The 22,140-nt window shown below is 43.4% G+C and overlaps 1 protein-coding gene across 3 annotated transcripts in view; it reads left to right on the top strand.

The window, feature by feature from the left end:
- The window catches only part of STAG1 (stromal antigen 1), a 163,403-nt gene that overhangs the window by 25,547 nt on the left and 115,716 nt on the right, over positions 1-22,140 (top strand). For all 3 annotated transcript variants that reach the window (XM_032698451.1, XM_032698449.1, XM_032698450.1), the window contains exons 2-3: positions 13,119-13,253; positions 19,991-20,093. In XM_032698451.1, the coding sequence (XP_032554342.1) occupies positions 13,225-13,253; positions 19,991-20,093 (132 nt within the window). In that variant the 5' untranslated portion in view covers positions 13,119-13,224. The remainder of the gene's footprint in view (positions 1-13,118; positions 13,254-19,990; positions 20,094-22,140) is intronic.

The following is a 22,140-nucleotide window of genomic DNA, read 5'->3' as shown; positions in this document are numbered from 1 at the left end:
TAGTGGTTACATTTATTTGAATAATTTGTAGGGAGATGGAGTTAGAACCAGGTACAAGAGAAATGGAAATTTCTATCTTCCTTGTATTTTCTGTAAGAATTGTTCGTAGAGGAAGTGTTCCCTTATTTAACTCCTGGGTTTACAATTTTTAGTTAGAACTTACTCTTATCTCATGGGAGTTGAGACTCTGTTTAAGGAAATGCTTCAAAATACTCTCACTGCTCTTCCAGCCTGACAGTCTCAAATATCAGTTACTGGATGTATTTTCATTTTATGTAACTGTGTAAGAGACACTCCAAATCCTCTGACTGTGTTTCCAAAGGGCAGAAGAAAGTATCTGCGAATTCGTCAGCATTTAAAACTGTGTGGTCTGATCCCTCCTCTGCAAAAACAAAAGCCAAGGAGTCTTATGAGGAAAATATCCTCTTGTGTGGATGAGCTGCTGGAATTTCCCCCTCTCTGGAGAGCCTCAGCTGCTCTATTCCAGAGCTTCTGTGAAGTTTCAGGCAGTTTTACCAGAAGTGCTGTGAGAACTGTGCCTTTTCCATTTTCAGTGCCTTGTATTTGATGGTAGAAGATAATTCTCTTCTAGGCAAGAGATTTTCTTCTTTCCTCATCTGTTCATTTTTCCTTTTTCTTAGTCTGCCATTCACCAGGAAGAGGTTAGTAAGGCTGCATGGATCTAAGCAGAAGGCTGAGATCTGTAGCTGAGCAGAGGATGCTGTGAGCAGCAGGTGTTGTTCTCTTCCAGTTGTTGGAGACAGTGAGATCCGTGCTCTGAACACCGACCTGAATTCCCCCACTCTTGCCCTCAATGGAGCTTTGACCTCCCACAGACACTGAAACCAGGAGATACCCCTGGACACCCCCCCCCCCCATTTTTGTAAAGCTTTGGTTGTATCAGGAAAGGCTCAGGATTCCCCATGGTTCCTGTTGTTGGGTCCCTGGGAGGAGATGGTGGTTTGTGCAACCTGGCTCCTGTAGATCAGCTCCTGATTTCTGCTTCCTGTGAGGATCTCACTTCAGCTGCTCTGTGTTTCAGGTCTCTTGGTAATCAGTGCTCTGTTTTCCTTCTCAATTCACAGTCAAGGTTAACTGTCTTTGGGGATCAAGGTGGGAAGGAAGTTTGGTTGCCTTTTTCCCACGGCAGGGGACAGGGCTTGGGTTTGGGTTGCTGGAAAATCCCACGTTCTGGCTTTCCAGTACCACGAGGTTTCCTCTCTGTTTGGGTATCTTTAGGAAAATAAAGCACTCTGCCAGTTCATGCTGGAGCTGTCAAAAACTTAATTCCCAACATCATGGAGCAGCCTTTCCAAGGGAGGCAAGACCTTTCTTCTGTCTCTGTTTAAGTGGGCTAAGCTTTATCTAAACTATTAGATTAAGCTGAAAACCGCTGCATTAGTCCCATGAGCTGTTTCAGTAAATATCTCTCAGATGAAAAAGTTCTTCCTTGTCTAGGGGGAAGGACTGCTGTCAGTGTTACTGGGAGAAAGCACTTCTGGCCTTAAAGATGGGACACAGACCCTGCTTGCTCAGACACTGTCACACTGATTGCAGTTTGTGTCATCTGCTTGGCTGAGTAACTGTTCAGAATCAAAAGGTGCAGCACGTTTTGGTGTTCCTGCCCTGTTCCTTCCTGCAGTAAATCCAGCAGTTCACCTTCACAACTGTCCTTTGTGTGTGACACCTCCTGTGCAGGGTCCTCAGCACCCTCCCTGGGCTGGGCAGAGCGGGACACGTGGGCGATGCTCCGGGCTGTGTCCCGAGAAACAGGACAAAAGCAGCTGATCCGGACCTGCCTCCCCCCTCAGCACAGCACTGGGCTCAGCTGGGCTTGGTTTCAGGAATAACCTTGGGAGGTACCTGTCCTGACCTTCTGGCAGGTCTGGTTGCGTTTGGCAGCACGTTAGGAATTGTCAGGAGCTGGAGGCAAACGGCCTGGTTGGGTGGGAAATCCCTGGGAAATGGGGCTGAACCAGCTCCTTGTCCAGGTCACACATCGGCCTCTGTGTTGGTGCCTCTCTTCCTGGGATTGCAGATAACACTGCTTTGGGTTTTCAGCTGGTCCCATTTGGAGCTGGGCTCTCTTGGTTGCACACAGTGTGATCATCCCCTTCCCTCTCTCCAGTCACTCCTATATCTGGAGCAATGAACAAGCAATGAAAAAAAATACCAGTTTTATTCAAGTGGGTTTTTTCCAGGGAAGTTTCCCTTTTCATGGATTTATTGTGGTGTGCAAGATGTTTTTAAACAGCAAAGAATAGACAGTTTCACCCCCTGCCAGTTCTTGCTGGGGTTGTTGACTAACTAAAATTAATCTCAGCACTGAAGGACAAAAGCTTTTCTTCAGGATTATTTACTGGGCTAAAGTAAATCTTGTTCCCAGGTGCTAATTTGTCATTTCCCTAGTGACATTTGCATTTTGGACTGTTGCAGAGCTGTCACCAGTTTTACACAGTATTTGATAATAACTGATCTCCTGTTTCTTATGGTTTCATTGGTTTTGTGTGACTGGGGACACTGGTGGGCAGCCAACCCTGGTTACCTGAGCTTTCATTTCTTGAGTCTTTGGGTTCTTCTTTTCCTGTCATGTCTGACTCTGCATCAGGAAGGGTTTGTAGGTGCAGGTAATGTATTTTTTAGGTTGGTTGATATTGCTGTGAAAAAGTAGGCAAGCTCCTGGATCAAGCTGCTTTAGACTGTAATAAAATCCCAATCCTCAAGCTCAGTACAGGTAGAAAGCAATTAATTGCTGTGATCTGTGCTGAGGTGTGGGGAGGGATTGCCCATGGAGCAGAGAGAGAAGTTACAGGGATGAAGGCAACTAATGTGGGATAAAGCCACTTTCCCTTGTGAGTCAATTATTTAAAATGACTGTGAGTTTTTATTTTCCAGCCATGTGCTTTCCTAAGTGTTCAGGATCAGGAGTGAGAACTTAGGAGTGGAATGGTTTTGTTGTGGGAAGTGTTTGCTGGTAAACCATTCTTTTGGTGTTTGCTGCCAGTCCTGTTGTTGTTCACCTGTGTAGTTTTGGGGAAGCCATCGTGGGCCTTTGGGGAATTATGTTAGTGTGGGATCTGTGGATCTGGGTTTGAACTTTGATTGCAGTATGAGGTCACCTGGCAAACATGTTGCAAGGCTTTTGGGTTTTGGCTCCAACATGTTCAAATGTGTCCACTGAAAAAATGGGCTTCTCCTCACGGGTTTATTGTGGAGTCAGGGTATTTTAGGATTGGAGGATGAGAGGAAGGTATTTCAAGATGTACTTTTCCAGGGGAGGGTTTAGCTGTAGCTGGTGCAAGCCATGAGCAGTGCCATGTGTAATGATGGGGATGTACAGTGGGCAGAACACCAGGGAGGTTTGTTCAGCTCCTTCCAAGTGCCGCTGGGATTTTGTGTAACCGTGTCTTTGGGGAGGGTTCTCGTTAGATCAGGGCAGTGCAGTGAGGAGCACCCACCCTCACAGCACACACTGGGGCTCTGGGGAAGCTCCCTGACTTCAGCACCCACCCTCACAGCACACACTGGGGCTCTGGGGAAGCTCCCTGACTTCATGGCTTGTTGGAGTTGCACGTGCTTGGCTCAGTGACAGGAGGAGTGTTGGTCTGGTGGACAGGAAACCAGCAGCAGTGTGGGCTCTGGGAACAGTCTGATAGGAAATGTCTGCTTGGTATCACACACTGGAGGACTTTGGAAGTGTGTGAGTTTTCACAGTGAAAAATAGGTGTCATCTGTGTGTTTTAGAAGAAGGGTAGGCTTGGTTATATCCTCAGAATCTTTCCTTAGGGCTGCCCATGAGGATTTTGGCATGTTTATGGGTCTGTTCCAGTGCCTTTAGACTGGGGCAGTGTCAGGTTAGGATGGATTGAAGGGGTTTAGCAGCATATCGACTCTGGAGTTACTGTTCTTGTGAGGCAAAATTTGATTTCACAGAATGAGAAACTGGTGATCTGACTTAATATGCTTGTGGCAGCATTGGTGGTTTGGTGAGGGATGATTTAAATGGTGTGGTTTGTAGGTGCAGTTTGGTTTGTCTTGTGGATAACCAGCTCACTGAATAGTGAAGGGAAATTCTTTAATGAGTTCTGATGGGTTTTGTTCCATCTATTGTACTTGGATGAAAGACCTGCCAGGCCTCTCAGTGCTGGGGAGCACCTAAACTTCCTGGAGCAGGAGAAGAGTGTTGCTGAGTTTGCTGGGAGGAGAACCTGGAGCAGTGGTAATGAAGAGGTACCAAGTCAGAGTTGGCAGCTTGTTTTGCTGATTGTCAGGGTGTGGGGTTACTGACAGCTCTTCCTTTGGTATCCAGGACATGGTGGGGTTTAGGGCTTGGGTGCTGTTTCCTGGAAAGGCTGCAGGTGTGCCTTTTTTCAGAAGAGGGACTGGAGTGGTGCAAGACATAGGTGAAGGGTGTCTGCTTTGATTTGATGTTGCATTTCATCAGGAAATTGTTGGGGTTGGAAAGTAGAGTTTGATTCTGTAATTTCTATACTTATATATTTCTATTTAATGACTTCTGAATAACTTAATCTTTTATGCTCTGCTACTTTTTAGGGTTCTTGTTCAGTTTTCAAAAACTCTTTTTTTAGGAGCTTTTCAGGGGTGTGTGATTTAGGTTCTCTGGCTAATGGATAGAGGAAGGATATGGAAATGACTCCCCCTCCATGGTACATCCATATATGCTGTCAGTACTTCAGCAGAGTGTCAAAAATCAAGAGTAAGAAAATCTGTGCTACTGGAGCTCTCCTATGTTAAAGCAAATGGGATTTTTCTTTAATCATTTACAGAGTTATCTGGGCTAAAAATATTTAACAATGGAAGAAAACCAGCTTTTTTATGTTTCTTGTTGAAATGTATTCCTGCTTACAGGAAGAGCACCAGTGAACCCCTGTCCACTTAATGGTAGTACAAGTTAAAAATGGTTACTAAAAGCAGGGGTGTTCAGACTGCCTCACTGCAGAGACATTGCTTTATGCTCCTTAGAAAATGCCTGGTTTTTTATTCATATTTAATTATTTATATATTCATTATTTATATATTAAAAATATTTTTATATTTATTTTGTATTTATATTTATTTTATATTTATATTTATTTTATATTTAATAATCCTGTTATTGGATGCAGCCTCTCTTCTGAGAGCTCAAAACAAGAGGGATTTGATAAGTAAAGAAAATCCACCTACCCTCATGCACACCAAGAGATGATATTTGAGTGAACAGGTGAAACAGATGCCAATGAGCTGCATCAGGCAAGGGTTCAGCTGAGCCTCCAACCTGTTGAGAGGGAGTAGGACAGGAATCCATGGGGTTTTGTCATTGGAGCATTACTGAAGTCCTTTGGGAAAACTGGCACTCTGGGATCTTCCAGTTCCTGAACTGACAGCACTGAAAGATTTTCTTGGCCTAAAACTTTGTCAGGTTGTGTCTGGAGTAAGTGTGGGCACTGAGCAGAGGCTTTCAGGCCCTCAGTCCCACCTGGGCAGTGCCCAGGAGTGTTTGCTGCTCCAGAGCTTGGGACACCTCCGGAAGGCCGAGCATCCCGACGGGTCTGGCAGTGAGGGAGTTGATGGAGCTGCTTCTGGAAGCTGGGAGTGTGAGACAAGTGGTTTTCTGAAAATTCAGTGTTCAGTGGTGGGAGTGCTTTAACACAGTCCTCAGCACCACCTTCTTCTTTTGAAGAACTGCTGTGTCTTCATGTCCTTTTGAGGCGAGGGCAGCATTACACCTCAGAGTGGTCCTGCATTTTCTTCTATGTGGTACATGCAGGACTCTCTCCATTAACCATTGAACTTCCTTTCTGTCAGCAGCTGAGGAATTAGTATTTTAGTGACCTTATTTTCATGCAGCCTTGGTGCACGTCCCCTGTAAGTTCAAATGAGGACCAGAATCAGTCGCTTCCCAGAGTTTTTAATTTATATGTGACTTCAAAATGCATGTTCTCTTTTATAATCTGGACAAACTGTTCTGTAGTTCCTCTTCAGTTTCTCCTTGGAGTCCCATATGAGGAGAAAAGAAAAGACAAAGAGAACAAAACCCTGAACCATTCTGAGTTGTTTCCTTTATTCCAGCGTTCTGCGTGTCAGGCTTTGCTTCTTTTTGTGAAAATTGGTTTTATTGTTGGCAATTTTCCAGATGCAATGAATAATAGAACACCAGATGTCCACTGCTGAGAAAAATTACAGATGAATAAACACTTTCCTGAGGTAGCATAAAAATCTGTTAACAGTGGTTCTGGTGTGCCTGTGGCCTGTGTGTGCCCTTGGCCTGCTGTGCTTTGTGCTGCAGGCAGAGGAAGATCCAAGGCCTTGTGACTGTCTCACTGTGTCTGACTCCACCAGGGATCCCTGCCTTCCTCTACATGTAGATTATTTTGCAGGAATAAGCACTCACTGAAGTGCTTGAGTGTGAGTTCAATCACTGGATTTAATTTTAATTATTGTCACACATGGGTTTGATTGAGGGTAAGGCCACAGAAGCATTAGAAGAAGTGGGGGTTAAGGAGGGATACCGAGAGTTTGTGTAGCTCTCAGCCTTTCCCCCCAGCAGCACAGGAACAGTTGCCCTGTGTTTTCAGACCCAGAGCAGGCTGTGTTCCAAACTCCTGGGCTGGTTTATCCCAGCTGTTTCAATCTCCTTGGAGTAACCTTTTACTGCAGACTTTGCCAGTTGTACCTGACAAACATGACCCATCTGTTTGGGAAAAGTAAAGATCTTCAGTGGTGGATAATTCCCATTTGATTGAGCAAACTATTGGAGTGCTTCACTAGCCCTCACCAAGTGTGTGTGTGTCTTACCTGAATTTGCCTTCCTGCAGTACCAACCCATTGCTTGTCCTTTTCTCACTGAGAAAGAGAGTTCGTTCTCCCTCTCCACAGCATCAGATTTTAACCTATGGAAAAGGAACTCCTCCTCCTTCAGTCTTGTCCAGCTGTGCTCTCCTGTTCTCTCCTGTGCTCAGGCATGTCGGAGTCTCCTGGAACCCTTGCTTGGCCCACTGAAACCACCTATGCACAGCCCTGAGAAGTTTGAGGCCATTTTAGTGAGCTGAATTGGCTTACTGAGAAATCAGCTGAGCAGGGCAGTCCTTGGGGGGGAAGGATTTAATTATCTTAATAATTTTAAATTGTCTTGAGAACTCGCAGTTAAGGTGGCTCTTTCACTCTTCAGTCTTTTGCAAGTTTTTATTGATTGCTCAGTCTTTGTTTGGAGGATGACTCCACACTTTCTGTGATAGGCAAAGTCTCTCTCAACTTAAAATTTGTCCCCTGGGCTTTTTTGTGACTTTCAGTTCTCTTGCATCATCTTAAAAAGATGATTGAGTTTATCTTCTCAAGACTCCTGAGTTCTGGAAATACAGGTGCAGAGAGCAACAGGCTTCAAGGAGGGTAGCAGACCCTAACTTTGTAGAGCCCTTTTCATGCTGTGTGTTTTGTGTTCAGAGCAAGTAGGCAGGAGGCTGGTAGATGGCTGGTGTTATCCTAAGGGACAGATGGGAAGGAGCAAGTTGTTAATTTAGACATTAATCACCCAGATATTGGACTAACATTAGAAGTCAGTGCCTCGACTCTTAGTCTTGTGCAGTCAGACCATAATTATTTGCCTTATGAGTGACGGAGTGGCCGTAGCCCCCAGTGATCTCAGTGCTAGTTGTGAATGCTCAGTGCTGCAGAAAATCAGGTCAAGTGTCTCACAGAGTGAGAGTCTGAAGAGTCTGTAAGAATAACAAAGGGAAAGCAATGTTTTCATGTGCTCAGTCCCTCAAATTTGTGTTTATTTAAAAAAATAATTACAAATTGAAAAGGATGACATTTCTGTTCTTGAGCAAGCCAGGTCTACAGGCAATTGTTTGCACAAAGCATTAATTAGTGCTTATAGTATTGGCCATCGTAGGCATTAGAGGAAAGCAGTATATGATAATATAGTTAAAAGCTATTGGAGTAAACACTGGAGATCAAACAGAATTGTCTGAGTGATGTGTGACATTTAAACGAATGTTACAACCATGGTTAAAAGATTGTATCAGCTTTCCTGTGTGATCTTGGTGTGGGTGCTTTGGCACAGGCTGCACAGTACAGGAATTAGCTGCTACCTTCTGGAAACAGGAGCAGAAGATACAGCAAAACTGATTGGTTTTGGCAGTTCACACATTTTTAGAGAAGAGAACTAAATATAGAAACGTGGCAGTAGGACTCGGAGGTTTTTGGTTTTGTCTTGTAAGACTTTTATTCCCAGCTCTGAAGGAGTGATTTGTGTAACCCTTCAGTGCGAGGTCTTGCATTTGTAATGGGGAAGAGAATAACAGAATAACGTCAGACCCTCAAAGTGAGGCTTGAGATGATTTTTCTGGCTGACTGGGCAGGACCTTTCTAGGCTGAAAGCATTTGGGGAGAGGAAGCAGCAACAGCTGTTTTGCCTGTAGAGTCAGTTTTACATGTTGGTGCAACTGAGGGGACAACTGCAGTTGAGGGCAACGTTAAATGGGCAGCTCAGGGTTGCCACGAGATAGTTCTTGTTCCCACAGGTGTGTGTGACATGGTTGGAAATACCTGTAAAGAATGGCTGTTGATGTGCCTTTGCAGGTTGGGAACTGTCCACCTCTCCAAGGATCCTACTGGAATGGTAGCATTGACAGCAGAGGCACACTGGGGAGGGGTGTGCAGTGCTCCTGATGATGTGTCTGGTATGATTTTGAGGGATGTAGGAAGTGGAGCTGTGCTAGCCTTGTTGCTGCTGATATTTCCTCCTCCTGTCATGGTTTGACTGGATTAGGAATGCTGGAATGCTGCAGACCATGGATGGGCAGAGCTTGCTGTGCCCTGTAAGTAGCGAGGAACTCATTAGTGCTCAGTGATAATTTTATTATCACTTGGGTTTTCAGTCCTGCTTTAAGTACTCACTAAAATGTGATCAAGTGAAATATGGATTTTACAGGAAAGACATCAGGAAGGATGTAAGTGTTGTGCCCAAGGCCTTGTGTGGGGTTGGATAAAGCAGTAAAAGCTAGAATTGCTCTGCCTGCATGTGAGATCCTCTCTCGTCTCTCACCTGGTTGATGGAGCGTTGGAGCTCTCCCTGGGTGAGCAGAGCAGGATTGTTTGTGCTGGGGGGACCATTCCCCAGATGTGTTTTTTAGACAAGAATATGGAAAGCTTGTCTCTAAAGTGACTATGAAAAGCTCGAGTTTTCCACGTGTTGCTTTGGGGTGCTGAGCAGTGCCATGGCACACCACCCTGTGTTCCTGCAGGGAGCACTGGGCGAGGGAGCAAAGACATTTTATCTGGAAAATGAGGGTATGGTGTACAGGCACTGCCAGTTAATGGTAGAGTGGACATAGCTCTGGTTGTTGGAGCCATTGTTGGACTAATTTTGCACTCAGATGGGACAAAGTCACTTGGTCAACAAGGGAAGGATTTTGAACTGGGAGTCAGTCTAATACCAGTTCCCTTTTGGTTTGGAAATCTTCCAGGCAATGGGATTAGTTATGTTGTAACTTTAATTGCTAGATTTAGTAGTTGGGTTTCTTTGTTATATTTGTTTGTTTTAAGGTTTGGTTTCAGCTTTGGAAGGCAGAGGTACCTAGTTCACTGTAAAGTTAATTGAACTCGATTTGGTTGTTGCAGCCAGAGAGTTGCTTGGCAGGACTCTGTCAGATTTCAAGGATTTGTCAATCTTTTCATTCCTTTGGGTTTTGGCTACAATGGGTAAATTACTCCAGCACCAAAGAGACAAATAAACAACCTAAGGACTGCAAAAAATGTAGGTAGCTTTGCATGTTACTGGAAACTACAGGAAATATTGATAGAATGCATGTATTGGATTCATTGTTGTAAAATTGTGGAGCCTTTTTTAAAGCTGAGTTCATTGAGGCACTTACTGAAGAAAAAATAAAATAAACCTGACAATTTACTAGAAAATACATTTTTTAAAGAGGAAGTCTTATATAATGGTTATTATGTCTGCCCTGATTAATGTGCATGGTTGGAAAACAGAGGCAAAAAAGGGAAACCTTTGTTTCCCAATGCATGTTTAAACTGACTGGTGTTTTCAGCTGCCTGCTTTATATTTCTCTATAGGTCATTTTAACTGTGCCAGCATAAATTTATGTCATCTTTAAATATAGATGTGCAGGTTCAAAAAGCTGCAAACATGCAAAGGTCATTAAAATTGAGACTGAATGAAAACATCAGACTTTTTTTTTTTAAACTAAAATAGAAGCATGTTAAAGGACTGTGGTGTGTTTATGATAGTTTAAATAACCCAAAATGCCAACATATGAAATGTTCCTCCCCCTGCTCTTCTATTCCTCACTGTAAAGGCGACAAAATGGGAATATGTCTGAAGCTTTCAGGATATTTTTATCAATGGCTTTATTCTCAGGCCGAAGAGGCAGAGGTGTTTCTTCTACTAAAACCAGAATAAACATGAAGGTTCATATTTGTGTAGTCAGTAAGGATCAATGAATTTTCCACAGTTCTGAGCATGCACAGCCTGTTATTAGTCACAATAGGGCCTTATTTTATTTCCAACCCACTCCTAAGCAATGTGGGTGATTAATTTAAGGCTGCCCTTTGGAAGGAGGTGGTGGTGTTTCTGTGAGTGAGAGGAATGTTACTGGTGATGGGAGTCACAAGGCAGTGATCCCAAGGCCGGTCAGGGTTTCCTGCTTCAGCTGTGTGGGCTGAGGAAGCAGGAGTTAGGACGTGGGAGCAGGATACCCAGCAGGGCCGTGCTGGAGGGGTGTGAGGGACACAGCTGGTTGGGCTGTGGAGTGGAGAGCTGTTATTCCATGTAACACTCCGCTCCCGGCCGGTCCCGCACAACGTGCAGGATTGTGCCATTTGGTTTTGGGCTCCTGCCTCTGAGCTGTTCATTTTCGGGCTTGTCAGCACTGGCAGTTCTTGTATTTTTATTATCACAAGAGAGCAGAAGGGCAGCTGTGTCTCTTCAGATGGTGCAGTCTGGACCAGACCACACGGATGGGTTTTTTCCAGCCCTGTTCTGCAGTTCCCTCTTTGGCACAGGGGCACAGAGAGCCCCCCCAGGCCCTCGCAGTTCCCTGGGTGTCAGGTCTGCCCCCACCACCATGTCAAGGCTGTGGGTCCAGTCACCTCTGAAACAGTTCCTTTATACCCTTCACCCCATACTTTCTTTCAGACTAGGGCTTTGCTTTTCAAATAAGTTCTCTCTGAGGAAGTATCCTTTTCCCAGTCTGTGAAAGCACTTCCCTGGAGCGGGTGTGTGCTGCTGGTTACTACAGCTGAGCATGCCCAGCCCAACAGTTGTGAAGGGTGAGAACTAGGCTAAAAGAGAAAATTAAACAGAAAAATCCCATGTAGCAGTTGTGCAGGATGCCTTAAACATCTGTGGGAAATAGCTCACGTGGAGCACACATAAATTTTCTTAAACTTCTTTAGAAAGCTTTTCTGAAAAACAAGGTTGCCCAGTATCCTGCTAGAATTAGATAATCTTAAGATCCAAGCTGGATAGGTTTCCTTTGAGGTCCAGTTAGCATAGGCATGTGTGTACAAAAAATACACCTTTTTCTTCAGCCTGGTTCCCATTGTAGTGAACTTTTCCATTTCAGAGATCTGAGCACTGCCTTTATTTTGTTGTGTAGGAAATCAACTCAGAACTGAATTCAGTCTGATGCTGGGTTTGTTTATAACAAATCTTACCAGTGTGTGAAGTGGTTGCTTTATGTTGTGGACTGGGCTTGCCATTCCCCTTTAAACCATAGCAATGGGCAGTGTCTCTAGTGAAGAAACACTGTTTTGGAAATGGCACAAATAGCATATATAACATTTTTTGTTCCTGAAAAATTCAGACTAACTTTGTGTCCTGGTGAAACTGGAGAGTTTTTCCACCAAGGTGGCTGTGGAAAATGACCCCCTTTAAACCATTAGTGTTAGAGTGGTACCTTTAACTCCAAACAAACCTCTCTCCTTTGTTAGCATTTGTTTTGCAACAAAGTGGCTTACTAATTATATGGTAATTAGTGGCCAATTAAATGGCCAATGAGATGGCAGCATATAGAGAAAAATTTAAATTTGTTGCTACTGTTGGTAGCATGAAGTACCAAGTACTAGAAGAACTAGTTGTATGCAACTGTGAGTCTGATTGGAACTGTAGTATCCAGAGGCAAAAAAGTGTTCATGGTGTACAGTTTGGTAAATAAACAATGATGTGGTATAGTAGGATGGAAATAATAATTTAATGTTGCACTGTTTTGTTTAGAATGGTGCACTTCCATTTAGGTCCTGTGTCTGGTGCAGGTCACGTTACCTCTTCCTACCTTGATTTTCCTGCTACCTTGTGCAACGCTATTAAAGCACAGAAAAACCTGCCCATGAAATTAAGTATTTAAATATTAGAGTTTGAACATATCCCATGTTTTAAAATCATGCAGTTGGTATTCATTGCCATTGCTCAGCTGCAGTGCTCCATGCAGCTCTTTATATTACCCCCGGACCTGTAAAAGGGGAGAATGGAACAAATTATTTTGGTTTCTCCAGAACTTGCATTTTCTGGAAGAATAGGATGGCAGTTGTGTGCTTTATTACACTGAAGATTATTGAATCTGTCACATTGTGCTGTTATTTGGTAAAGTGGTAAAGTGGTGTCTACTGCCATTAGTCAACTCCTTGATTGGTCTTTTGGGTAGAGAGATGTTACAAGTGGGTGTAGTTGTACCACAGAGACAGTCTGGTATTATTATTTAAACTTACAACTTCACTTCCATCAAGTTAAAGTACCTTCTGTTGCAGTTACACACTTGCACAGCTTCTGACTGCTCTGTGAAGTTCAGTCACATAAAACTGTGAGCCAGGGAGTCTGAATTAGTGTAGTGCCATTGGAACATAAATGTGTTAAATATGGGAGGTAATGCAGAACACATAATTTTTTAATTATTTTTTTTTAATTACACAAAGTGCCCAAACAGAATTGTAAAAACTGAATGCAAGAATATGATCAAGCTGTTCTGGGGCCATCATTCTAAATTTCATGTGGTTTAATAGTAGTGCTACTTCAAAATTGTCCTTTTTTGTTGACAGCGCTTTTTATTTGATGCATGAGTGTTTTGGAATCACATCTAACAATTTTTTTCTCTCTCTTACAGACTGGACTTTGACATTCTTTTCATGAAAGAGGTTTCCAAGTAGTTGTCTTATAATAACTTTGAGAAGAAGTTCTATGTAGCTCTTACTTTTAAGAGTGCTGCAAAAATGATTACTTCAGATTTGCCAGTACTACAGTGAGTATACGTTTCTCTCTGCATTTGAAATCTTTGCTTTTAAAAAGGTTGAAGTAAACAGAGAGGTGATTGTGAGGATAAAGCACAAGCTTGAGAGAAGTACAGGTTAGTGTGACTGTACCAGGCCTTCTCTGTTTTCATACACTGAAAAACCGTGTAAAAGAACATAAACCACTTAATCTAAAAGGTATTTCTTTCTACGTATGGAGATTTAACTTTTACTGTGAAAAGCAAAACGATCTCTGCTACTTTTATGCTTCTGAATGTTGTGAGATTTCAGAAGCATGTCTTGGTTTCGGTTGTAACCGACCATGTTGTATATTCCCATTGTGCACTTTCTTACAATGAGCTGGATTTATTGTGCAAAAAGCCTTTCTTTGGCTGCTGCAGTTGAAGACAGCAAGTGGCTTGGGCATGTTTTGGTCTTGCTGGGAAATAGGAGTGGCTTTTACACATGGACACATGGCTGGGCCTGGAGAAAGTGAGCTACTGGGAAGAACAGAGTGGAAGTTTGTAATGAAAGGTGCTGGAGAGTAAATCAAGTAGAGTTAGGAAGGAATTTTGGAGAGAGGAACCTGCTCCCCTCCTCACAGGGCAGGGGGGGAACACGAGGTGAAGAAGCTTGCGAGGCGAAGTAATGACAGGGAAATAACTGCAGGCCAAACAGGCTCAGCTTGGGGAAAATTAATTTATTGCTGATTAAAAAGGATTTGGATGATGGTGAGAAACAAAGACAAAACCACAAAGTGTTCCCTCTTCCCTGTCCTTTCCCCAGTTCCCCACCTACTCCCCTCAGAGCCCCCCGCCCTGCTCCCCTCATGGATTGCTCACCTCACAGAGCCCCCTCCTCGTCCCCTCACAGAGCCCCCCACATGGCCACCCCCCCATCCCCTCACAGAGCCCCCTCCTCATCCCCTCACAGAGCCCCCTCCTCGTCCCCTCACAGAGCCCCCTCCTCGTCCCCTCACAGATCCCCCCATATCCCCTCACAGATCCCCCCATATCCCCTCACAGATCCCCCCATATCCCCTCACAGATCCCCCCATATCCCCTCACAGAGCCCCCCCATATCCCCTCACAGAGCCCCCCCATATCCCCTCACAGAGCCCCCCCATATCCCCTCACAGAGCCCCCCCACAGCCCCTTCCTCGTCCCCTCACAGATCCCCCCCGTCCCCTCACAGATCCCCCCCGTCCCCTCACAGATCCCCCCCGTCCCCTCACAGATCCCCCCCGTCCCCTCACAGAGCCCCTTCCTCATCCCCTCACAAAGCCCCCCTGTGCTCACCCCACTGCCAGCACCAGGCATCTGTGCCAGGTATGTTCAGTAACTATCTAATGTTAAATTTTTTTTTTTTGAATGTTTTTTAATGTTGATTTTTTCTTTTTTACCATGGGATGTGAAGGGGCCTCAGTTTATCAGGATTGACTGGCGTTCCAAGCTAACATTTCAAGTCCCCTTATTTAAGAAACTGAATGCTTGGACAAAAAAACCCATTTGTATGCCCTTAATCATAACATGCTCTGCATTACAGTTTTGTCATTTATTTTTTTTATTTTAAAGAAAGTTGGTTGTGGATGAGCACAGGGTAAAGCCAGGGATGACGTCGATGACCAACGTCAGCCTGGGGGGTCCTGATTAGCTTTGGGATTAGTTGTGGAAAAAATCTTCCAGGTTCATATTTTCCTGGATGTGCCACATTCAAGAAGTGAGAGAATATTTGTGAAATATACCAAGGATCGAAATTTGTGAGGTTCTGTCATGGCCGTGGTAGGAAAGGGATATTCCTGTCCCCAGTTCGAGAACCCAGATGTGAAGTGAAATATCATAGAGTTTAAGGTTAAAAGTGCATATTAATGGATTTGGTAACTCTACACACCAGCTGAAAAACCTGACGGACATTAAGGGTATCAGCATATTCTTTAATCAGAAGATGATTGTGAGCCACCAATACAATGAAAGATTAAAAAAATGGAAGAAAACATGTATCTTTTTTTTTTCTGGTAGAACTGGGAAGCATTTAAATGTCGCTGTGCAAAGTGTTGGTGGGTGAGATATCATCATCAGTAATATCTGCAGTTTTGATTGCTTGTGAACAAGATGAGATCTTTCTTTTTAGAAAAAAAAGTCAGCAGGATTTGCACATGAAGGTTTTGAGACTCCCCTGAGGGCTCAGAACATTAAGTCTAGTGTGGACGACGTATCAGAGAAAGGGATAAGCACTAATTCAGAAGGTCCCAACCAGGCTTTCATCAGGAAGGAGGCTGGCTAAGGGTGAGGAAACCTGAAGCAATCTTTGGGTTAGGGGTATTTGCTTCACACATTCAGATTTGGGAAGCCACAGTCTGGTTCCACCCAGAAAGCCAAGGTTTTCTTTCTAGCTTTTAAATAAGCTGCTTTGATGGATTATTCTGATCTCCCACTTCTGTGCCTTATTTCTACTTTTTAATAACATTTTCTAATCTTTTTGGCTACTCTCTTTAAACAATTTGATTTATTAATATACTTTGCTTAGGACCATATCAGATACTCCCCTCCAGAATTCTTCTCTGTTGAGGGAACATGAAAAGAGAAATCTTTAACCTTTCTGCATTCATAGAATTGGCTTCAGAACCCAGTGAAGACATGATTTCTCTTATTGGTGTTTCAGATGTTTGGAGAAAACCTGTGGTGCATTTGAGCCTTGTGATGGACAGTTCTGAGTCTTCTCTCAATGGGATGACTCATGTTTGCTGTGAGGCATGTTCCTCTTTGGAGTGTGGAGGATCAACCATGAGAGCTGATTCATCCATGATTCATGAGCCTGTGCATTTAGCCATTTTTCTTCATCAATGCTTTTTTTCACAAGGCTGAACCTGGTGGTGGTAGCAATTACTGAATTTATCTCTGCGGAACCTTGAGCCACCTCAGCAACACTGATAAAAGCTTATAGCAGTGGTTTTATTTACAAAAACTGATACATAAACTCAGTTTTGTGCTGTGGTGTGTTTTTAAAGGGGCATGGTGTGTAAACTCCATAGCTAGTGCTTTATGTGATAGTAGAAGGAAGGTAAATTTGTTTTCATTTATTTTGCAGAGATGTGAAATTTACTGTGTTTATGGAAATATGTTCTTCAGAAGCATGACAGGGTAAAAGGCTGCCCAGTAATCTGTTTATTAACATATGGATAGTTTCAATGGCTAGTTATGAAAACTCTGGAATAATATCTGGAGTTTTAAGGAGGGATCCTGGAGTTATTGCCACTTTTCTGGGATGCTTTAGTCACCACAGAAACCAGAAAGCAAAGCAGAGTGAACTTGAGCTCCTAAAAGGGGTTATCACTTGTGTGCTTTGCTCTGCTCACCCCAGTTCTGTAGGTCCCCCACACTCTGCCATATTCTCTCATGTCTCTGTCATGTCAAAGGAGTCTTGGAGAGGAAAGATTTAGCCTTAGGCACTGCCAGCTTCTCCTCCAATGAGGCAGGTCTCCTTAGGCCCAGATTATCTTCCCTCACGACAGCTTCAGGAAAGATAAATTGTGACTAAGCCAAAGTTTCCCCCTCAGGTGACTGGTCACACACCCGTGGAAGGAGGACAGGATGATTCTGGTCTATTAAGATGTGGATAACTGCCACCAGATAAATTGCTTCCCAGCAGTTCTGCAAGATGTGTAGGGAGTGAGGGAGATGGATGCTGGCCAGCTGCTCCTCTCAGTGAGTGTTACAGACCTGACAGAGCTGCAGGCAGCTGGGAGATGCTTTGCTCCTGCTCTCAGTTCAGAAAGAGGAGGAAAAGGGCCCGTGTGTGTGCCCTGAACAACTGCAAGGCTGGGACAGGAGCAAGAGGCACAACTGAAGGAACTCAGGGCCCCGCTGCAAGGGCATTTTTGTGCAGGAGTTGTGTGATTCAGGCAGAATTCCCTGCTGCTTGAAACGATGTTTATTTTAATGTTAAATCAGGCAAGGACTGTAGGTTGTCCTTGGTTCTGTCTCCCTACTTCAAATAAGTGCCAGGGTTGAAGGGAATTTACTTTGTGATGTTTTCCCCTCGCTCCTTAAGTATTTCAATTCTTTGAAAGAAATCTCCTCTCTGCCTCACTGTTGTTAGGATGAGATTCATCTTCTTTAATTTTAAACATTTATACTTGAGCTGCTTGTCTAGATCAATGAAGAGAAAATAAAACTTATAAAACTGTTTGACCAGTTTTGGATACTGACCTTAGCATGAAGCATGTTGCACCTAAAGATTTTCTGTTCTGCATTGTGTACGTCTCAAATTTAGATTAGATGAATCTCACCCTTAGTACTGATTTATTGAGCCTTTCCCAAAAAGGGAAAAAGCCAAAAAGGCTTCCAGCAAGCCAGAGAAGTTATACCAGAAGAATATCAAGAGAAGCAGGCTTAAGACAACAGTCTGTTTAAGGCAAAGAAGAGAGGACAGTTAATAGTTTAACTGTTTCTTCCATGTGCAGTGTTTGGAAACAATTGGAATTTCCAGAACTGAATACACACATCTCCAGAGGTTTTGCTAGACCCGAACCAAGGCTGTAGCAAAGTCAGATTTTCTGTGGACAAGCTGCATGTGAAGTGGTAGTAGAGTTCAGTTTATTTATATAGCTCTAGTGTTTCAAGGGAAGGGTTTGAGCAGTTTGCCTGGGAGGATTGCTGAATCTGGTTTTAATAGAGAGAAATCTTTATATTCTGATGATCCTGGGGGTGCAGGTGTGCAAGCTGGAAAAGCACAGTATTTCTCCAGGAATGGGGGTATTGCTTAGACAGACACACCACGCCTAAAACTTTTCCAGTAAGGATCTGAGCAGACCAGAGAGAAGCTTGGTTTTCTTGCAGAGAGCAGGGGAGAATGGTTTTAATTTCTCTACAGCAGTAGGCAGCAGCAGATATTTTTATGGGGTTCCTCACTTGTGTATTCAAAAGGTATTAAAATTGCCATTGTGAGGCAATATGCATTTTGTCACGTGGGCTCACAGCGTGATGAGGTCTTTGAGTAAAGGCTGGATACAGCCACCCCCACAAACAAGTTTTCAGCAGTGTTCACTGCATTGCTTTTCTCTGCTGTGGCCCTATTTTACCAAATCATTTTGAAATCTGTGTGGGGTATCTGTTACTTGGCTTTGGGCTTTTTACATTTTTGATTTTTTTTTTTTTTCAAGTTCATAGCTCGATACTCAATTTTTCAAGTCTCGTATTTTCTGAAGCAGAAAATCTACTTTTTAATTGTATCAAAACAAAGCTGCATTTTCAGTATTTTGTAGAGATGCTGTTTTACAAGCATGTTATTTGTGAACTCAAATGTACCTGAATACTGGTTTTTAATCTATGGTGCCTGGTTTTCTGGAGCGTGTGGAGTATTTAGAGATAATCCATTGAAGTTACTTCCAGAAAAAGAGATTCATATATGTTCTTCTGCATTCTGGCTTTGGTAAAGGATTCTGTGGACTCCTTGGTGTTCTTGTGCTTGCAAATTGGAAAAAGTTGAAAAACAAAGTCTTGATACTGGAAACTCATCATAGTTCTGTGGAATGATTTGAGGGAGAGCAGACCTAGACAGTACAGTAATTTCAGTGGAGTATCAGAACATTCCTGATTCTGATACAGTAATATCTTTCTGCATTATTAAATAGCTTTCTTGGTCACACTGCAAATTCGTGAACTCCTGATCTATAAAACAAAAAATAACCCCCAGACACTGTGGAAGATCCGTGTAGATCTCAGCTCGCTGAAGCCTCTCAGTTTCTGGAAACCAGATCACTGATCTGCTTTTTGTGTTTGTATTAAACACCACAGAGGTCTGGTTTTCACCTGCCCCATCTTTGAGTAATCCAGGAGGTTTTTAGTTGTTAATTAAAATGTGCAGAGGTCTCATGCACTGGTGGGCCTGCACAGTACAAATAAAGCCTGTCAGGAACAGGTGTCGTTTTGCATGTGGGCAAGATCTCGTGCCTGGGGAGATCAGCTGCCATCTGATTCCTTCAAGCAGCCAGGTCTGTTGGGAAGGCAGAGAAGTACCTGTGCCTCTGGCTGGGGACGTGCTGGAAATTGGGGGGATTTTTTTTCCTCCCACTTAGTATGGTCTTAAATCTGAAACAGCAACGAGGGAAAAATGACAGTGTGGGCTTCTCTGCTAACAGGCATTGAGCAGAGTCAAGGCTCTTCCTTTGTACAAGGGAAAATATCTTTGTAACTGCAAAAGTCATAAAGGTGTTCAAACCAAAGGGAGTTTTCTGGGCCTCTTAGTCAGCATTAATCCTCTTCATTAACAGCTGCAAGTCCTGGGGGTGACTGAAAACAGTGTGACCCGAGTGAAACCTGTGTAACTGTCCCAGTGAGGTGGCAGCTGCACTGACCCCACAGTGCTGTCTGTGGCCCTGAGAGAATGGCAGCAGCCACTGAGAGGGAAAGAAAGTTGATCCTGGTGAATCCATCGTGGGATGGATGTATTGAGGATGTGCTGGTTAATATGGCCAGTTTGGAAACATAACATGGTTCCAAGTGAAGCTGTTAATTTAAAGAACTTCCAGTCAATAAAATGACATTCCAGCCCATGAGAAGGTAAGGCTGTTTGCCAGGGCTAACAGTGCTTGGTTCCTTGGTTTGCAGAATGAATGTGGCAAGCCTTTGAATGCTGACTTTGTTTGTCTGTCTGTTTTCTGGCTTAGGACTAAGTATTTAATCAGTCGGTTATAGATGACTTGTTGGTTTCAAATCATTTGAATTTATCTAGTGTTTTTCCCCCCTAGGGATTCTACGAACGAAACTACTGCACATTCAGATGCTGGCAGTGAGCTTGAAGAAGCAGAAGTCAAAGGAAAAAGAAAAAGGGGCCGTCCTGGCAGGCCTCCAGTATGTGTAATTTAGTTTTGCTTTGTTATGCATCTATTTAAAATTGACTGCAAACTGTTTTTCGTCCGATCATCTTGTGGTCACATAAATAGGCTTTTATTGAGTTCTGTGTCAAACTGTATGAAGACTTGTAGTATGAAATATTTATCAGATTGATATGCAAACAGTGTTTGGAGTGTCTAAAAAGGGCATAAAAATGATCTCATAATAGCTATTAATTTTTCTTTCACTTGCTGCTCACGTGGACGTTAGAGTTTTGTTTTTATTGCCATATTGCATCGTTCTTGCAGACATGAGAACACATCAGCAAGCACAACCACTTTCTGTTTGAAGGTTGTAATGGATTTTAAGTGACAGATGACATTTGAGCCATCCTTTCAGTAAATGATAATCTCTTAATGGGAAGAGTTGCAGCACAGTATTAACTAGATGCCTCAGAAAATCTATTGGCATATCTGAAAAATTCATGTAATCAGCATAAGCTGCATCCCACATGTAGACTGGGAGCCTGAGCCTGTTCTCTGGCACAGGGCAGTGGGGGGACCTTGTGTCTGCTGGGCAAGATCTGCTGGTTTGCAAGAGCCTGTGCCACTGCTGGCCCCTGAGTGGGAACATCCAGAAGCATACCCTATTACACAGGGTATTTAAGGAGGCTTCTCTTTTATTTAAATTTGTTTTATAAAATAGCCAATTTATTGGAAAATAAAGGGAAAGTTCTGTGTGTCATGTTGTTCTTCATCTTGGTTCTTGAAGGGCTTCCAACCTAAGTCTTAAGTCTTTGAACATGGGCTGGTGAAGCTGTAGGAGTGGATGGAACCTTGTGTTCCTCTCCAGTGTGCTGGCCAAGCTGGAGCAAATTCCTCCTTAGGGTTGGTTTTCACTTTGCATCAGTTTCTGAACTTACTTTGGGAGCCAGCATTTTAACTCCTGGTCTCTTCTGGGCACGTTGTCTTCCTCTTTGAAGGATTTTGAACAATTCCCAGTGATGTGAGTATTCATCAGATGAATGGATTTACTCTGGAACATGGAGCTTCTTTACAGGAAACTTTAAAGAAGCACGTGAAGAGAACAGCTCAACTGTTAGTGTAGCTTATAGGCAAAGGGCAAAATCAAAAATTATCTTACGAATATCTCAGCAGTAAATTTATGGGGTTTTGCAGATCTAATAAAAGAGCCAGGCTGGTGGAACCTGATTGCTAACCCAGTTATAGCAACACTAGGAGTCTTTTGTACCCAGCACCCGTTGGCTGGGAGGGAAAGGGGAATGTTACCAAAGGCATCTCTCATCCCTCTGTTTCAGTTTATTAGCAGCTCCTGTGGGAACAGTCACTGGAACACTCTGCTGGTCCTGCTCTCAGGTTTCTACACGAGGAATTGCTCGTAATGCTTAGAACAGCTCCATGAAGTGTGTGTGGTTGTAAAGTGATGGAGCTGCAGAGGAAGCAGCCATTGCTTCATCCACAGAGTGATGGGCTGTGAGCTGCCTGCTGCTACTGAGGAACAAGACCTTAGGGTTATCAGAGGTGATTCTGGGAAAGCATCATCTGAATGCTTAATAGGGGTCAAAACCCCCCAAATCCAGTCTTAAAACTTGGAAGAAGAAAATAGGGAATAAAAGAAATAGTGTCCTTTATAAGGCTGCGGTTTGCCAAAAATTGGAATAATTTATACAGTTCTACCTTCTCTTCCCCTCTTGACCTCCACCCCAAGATCTCAAGGAAGAGTATCTTTAGGACTGGAAGAGATTCAGTGTGGAAAACCAATAATGATCAATCATGGAATGGGGGGGGAGGGAGCTCAGGAGGTCTCATTGCAACCTCCTGCTTGGAGCAGGCTCAGCTTTGGGATTAGACCACAGTGCTTGTGGCTTTTCCAATTTGGTCTTGAAAACCACCGAAGCTGGAGACTGCACAGCCTCTCTCAGCTACATGTTTCGTTTTATTTTATGATAAATTTCTCCCCTGGTTCTTCTACAAAAAAAAAAATACCCAAAAAGCCACTACTATCCTTGAGGAGAAATGCAAACACCTTGGAAAGGCCAATCTAA

Source organism: Chiroxiphia lanceolata, chromosome 10 (assembly GCF_009829145.1).
Source record: "Chiroxiphia lanceolata isolate bChiLan1 chromosome 10, bChiLan1.pri, whole genome shotgun sequence".
NCBI lineage: Eukaryota > Metazoa > Chordata > Aves > Passeriformes > Pipridae > Chiroxiphia > Chiroxiphia lanceolata.
This window is presented reverse-complemented; position numbering and strand designations above follow the sequence as displayed.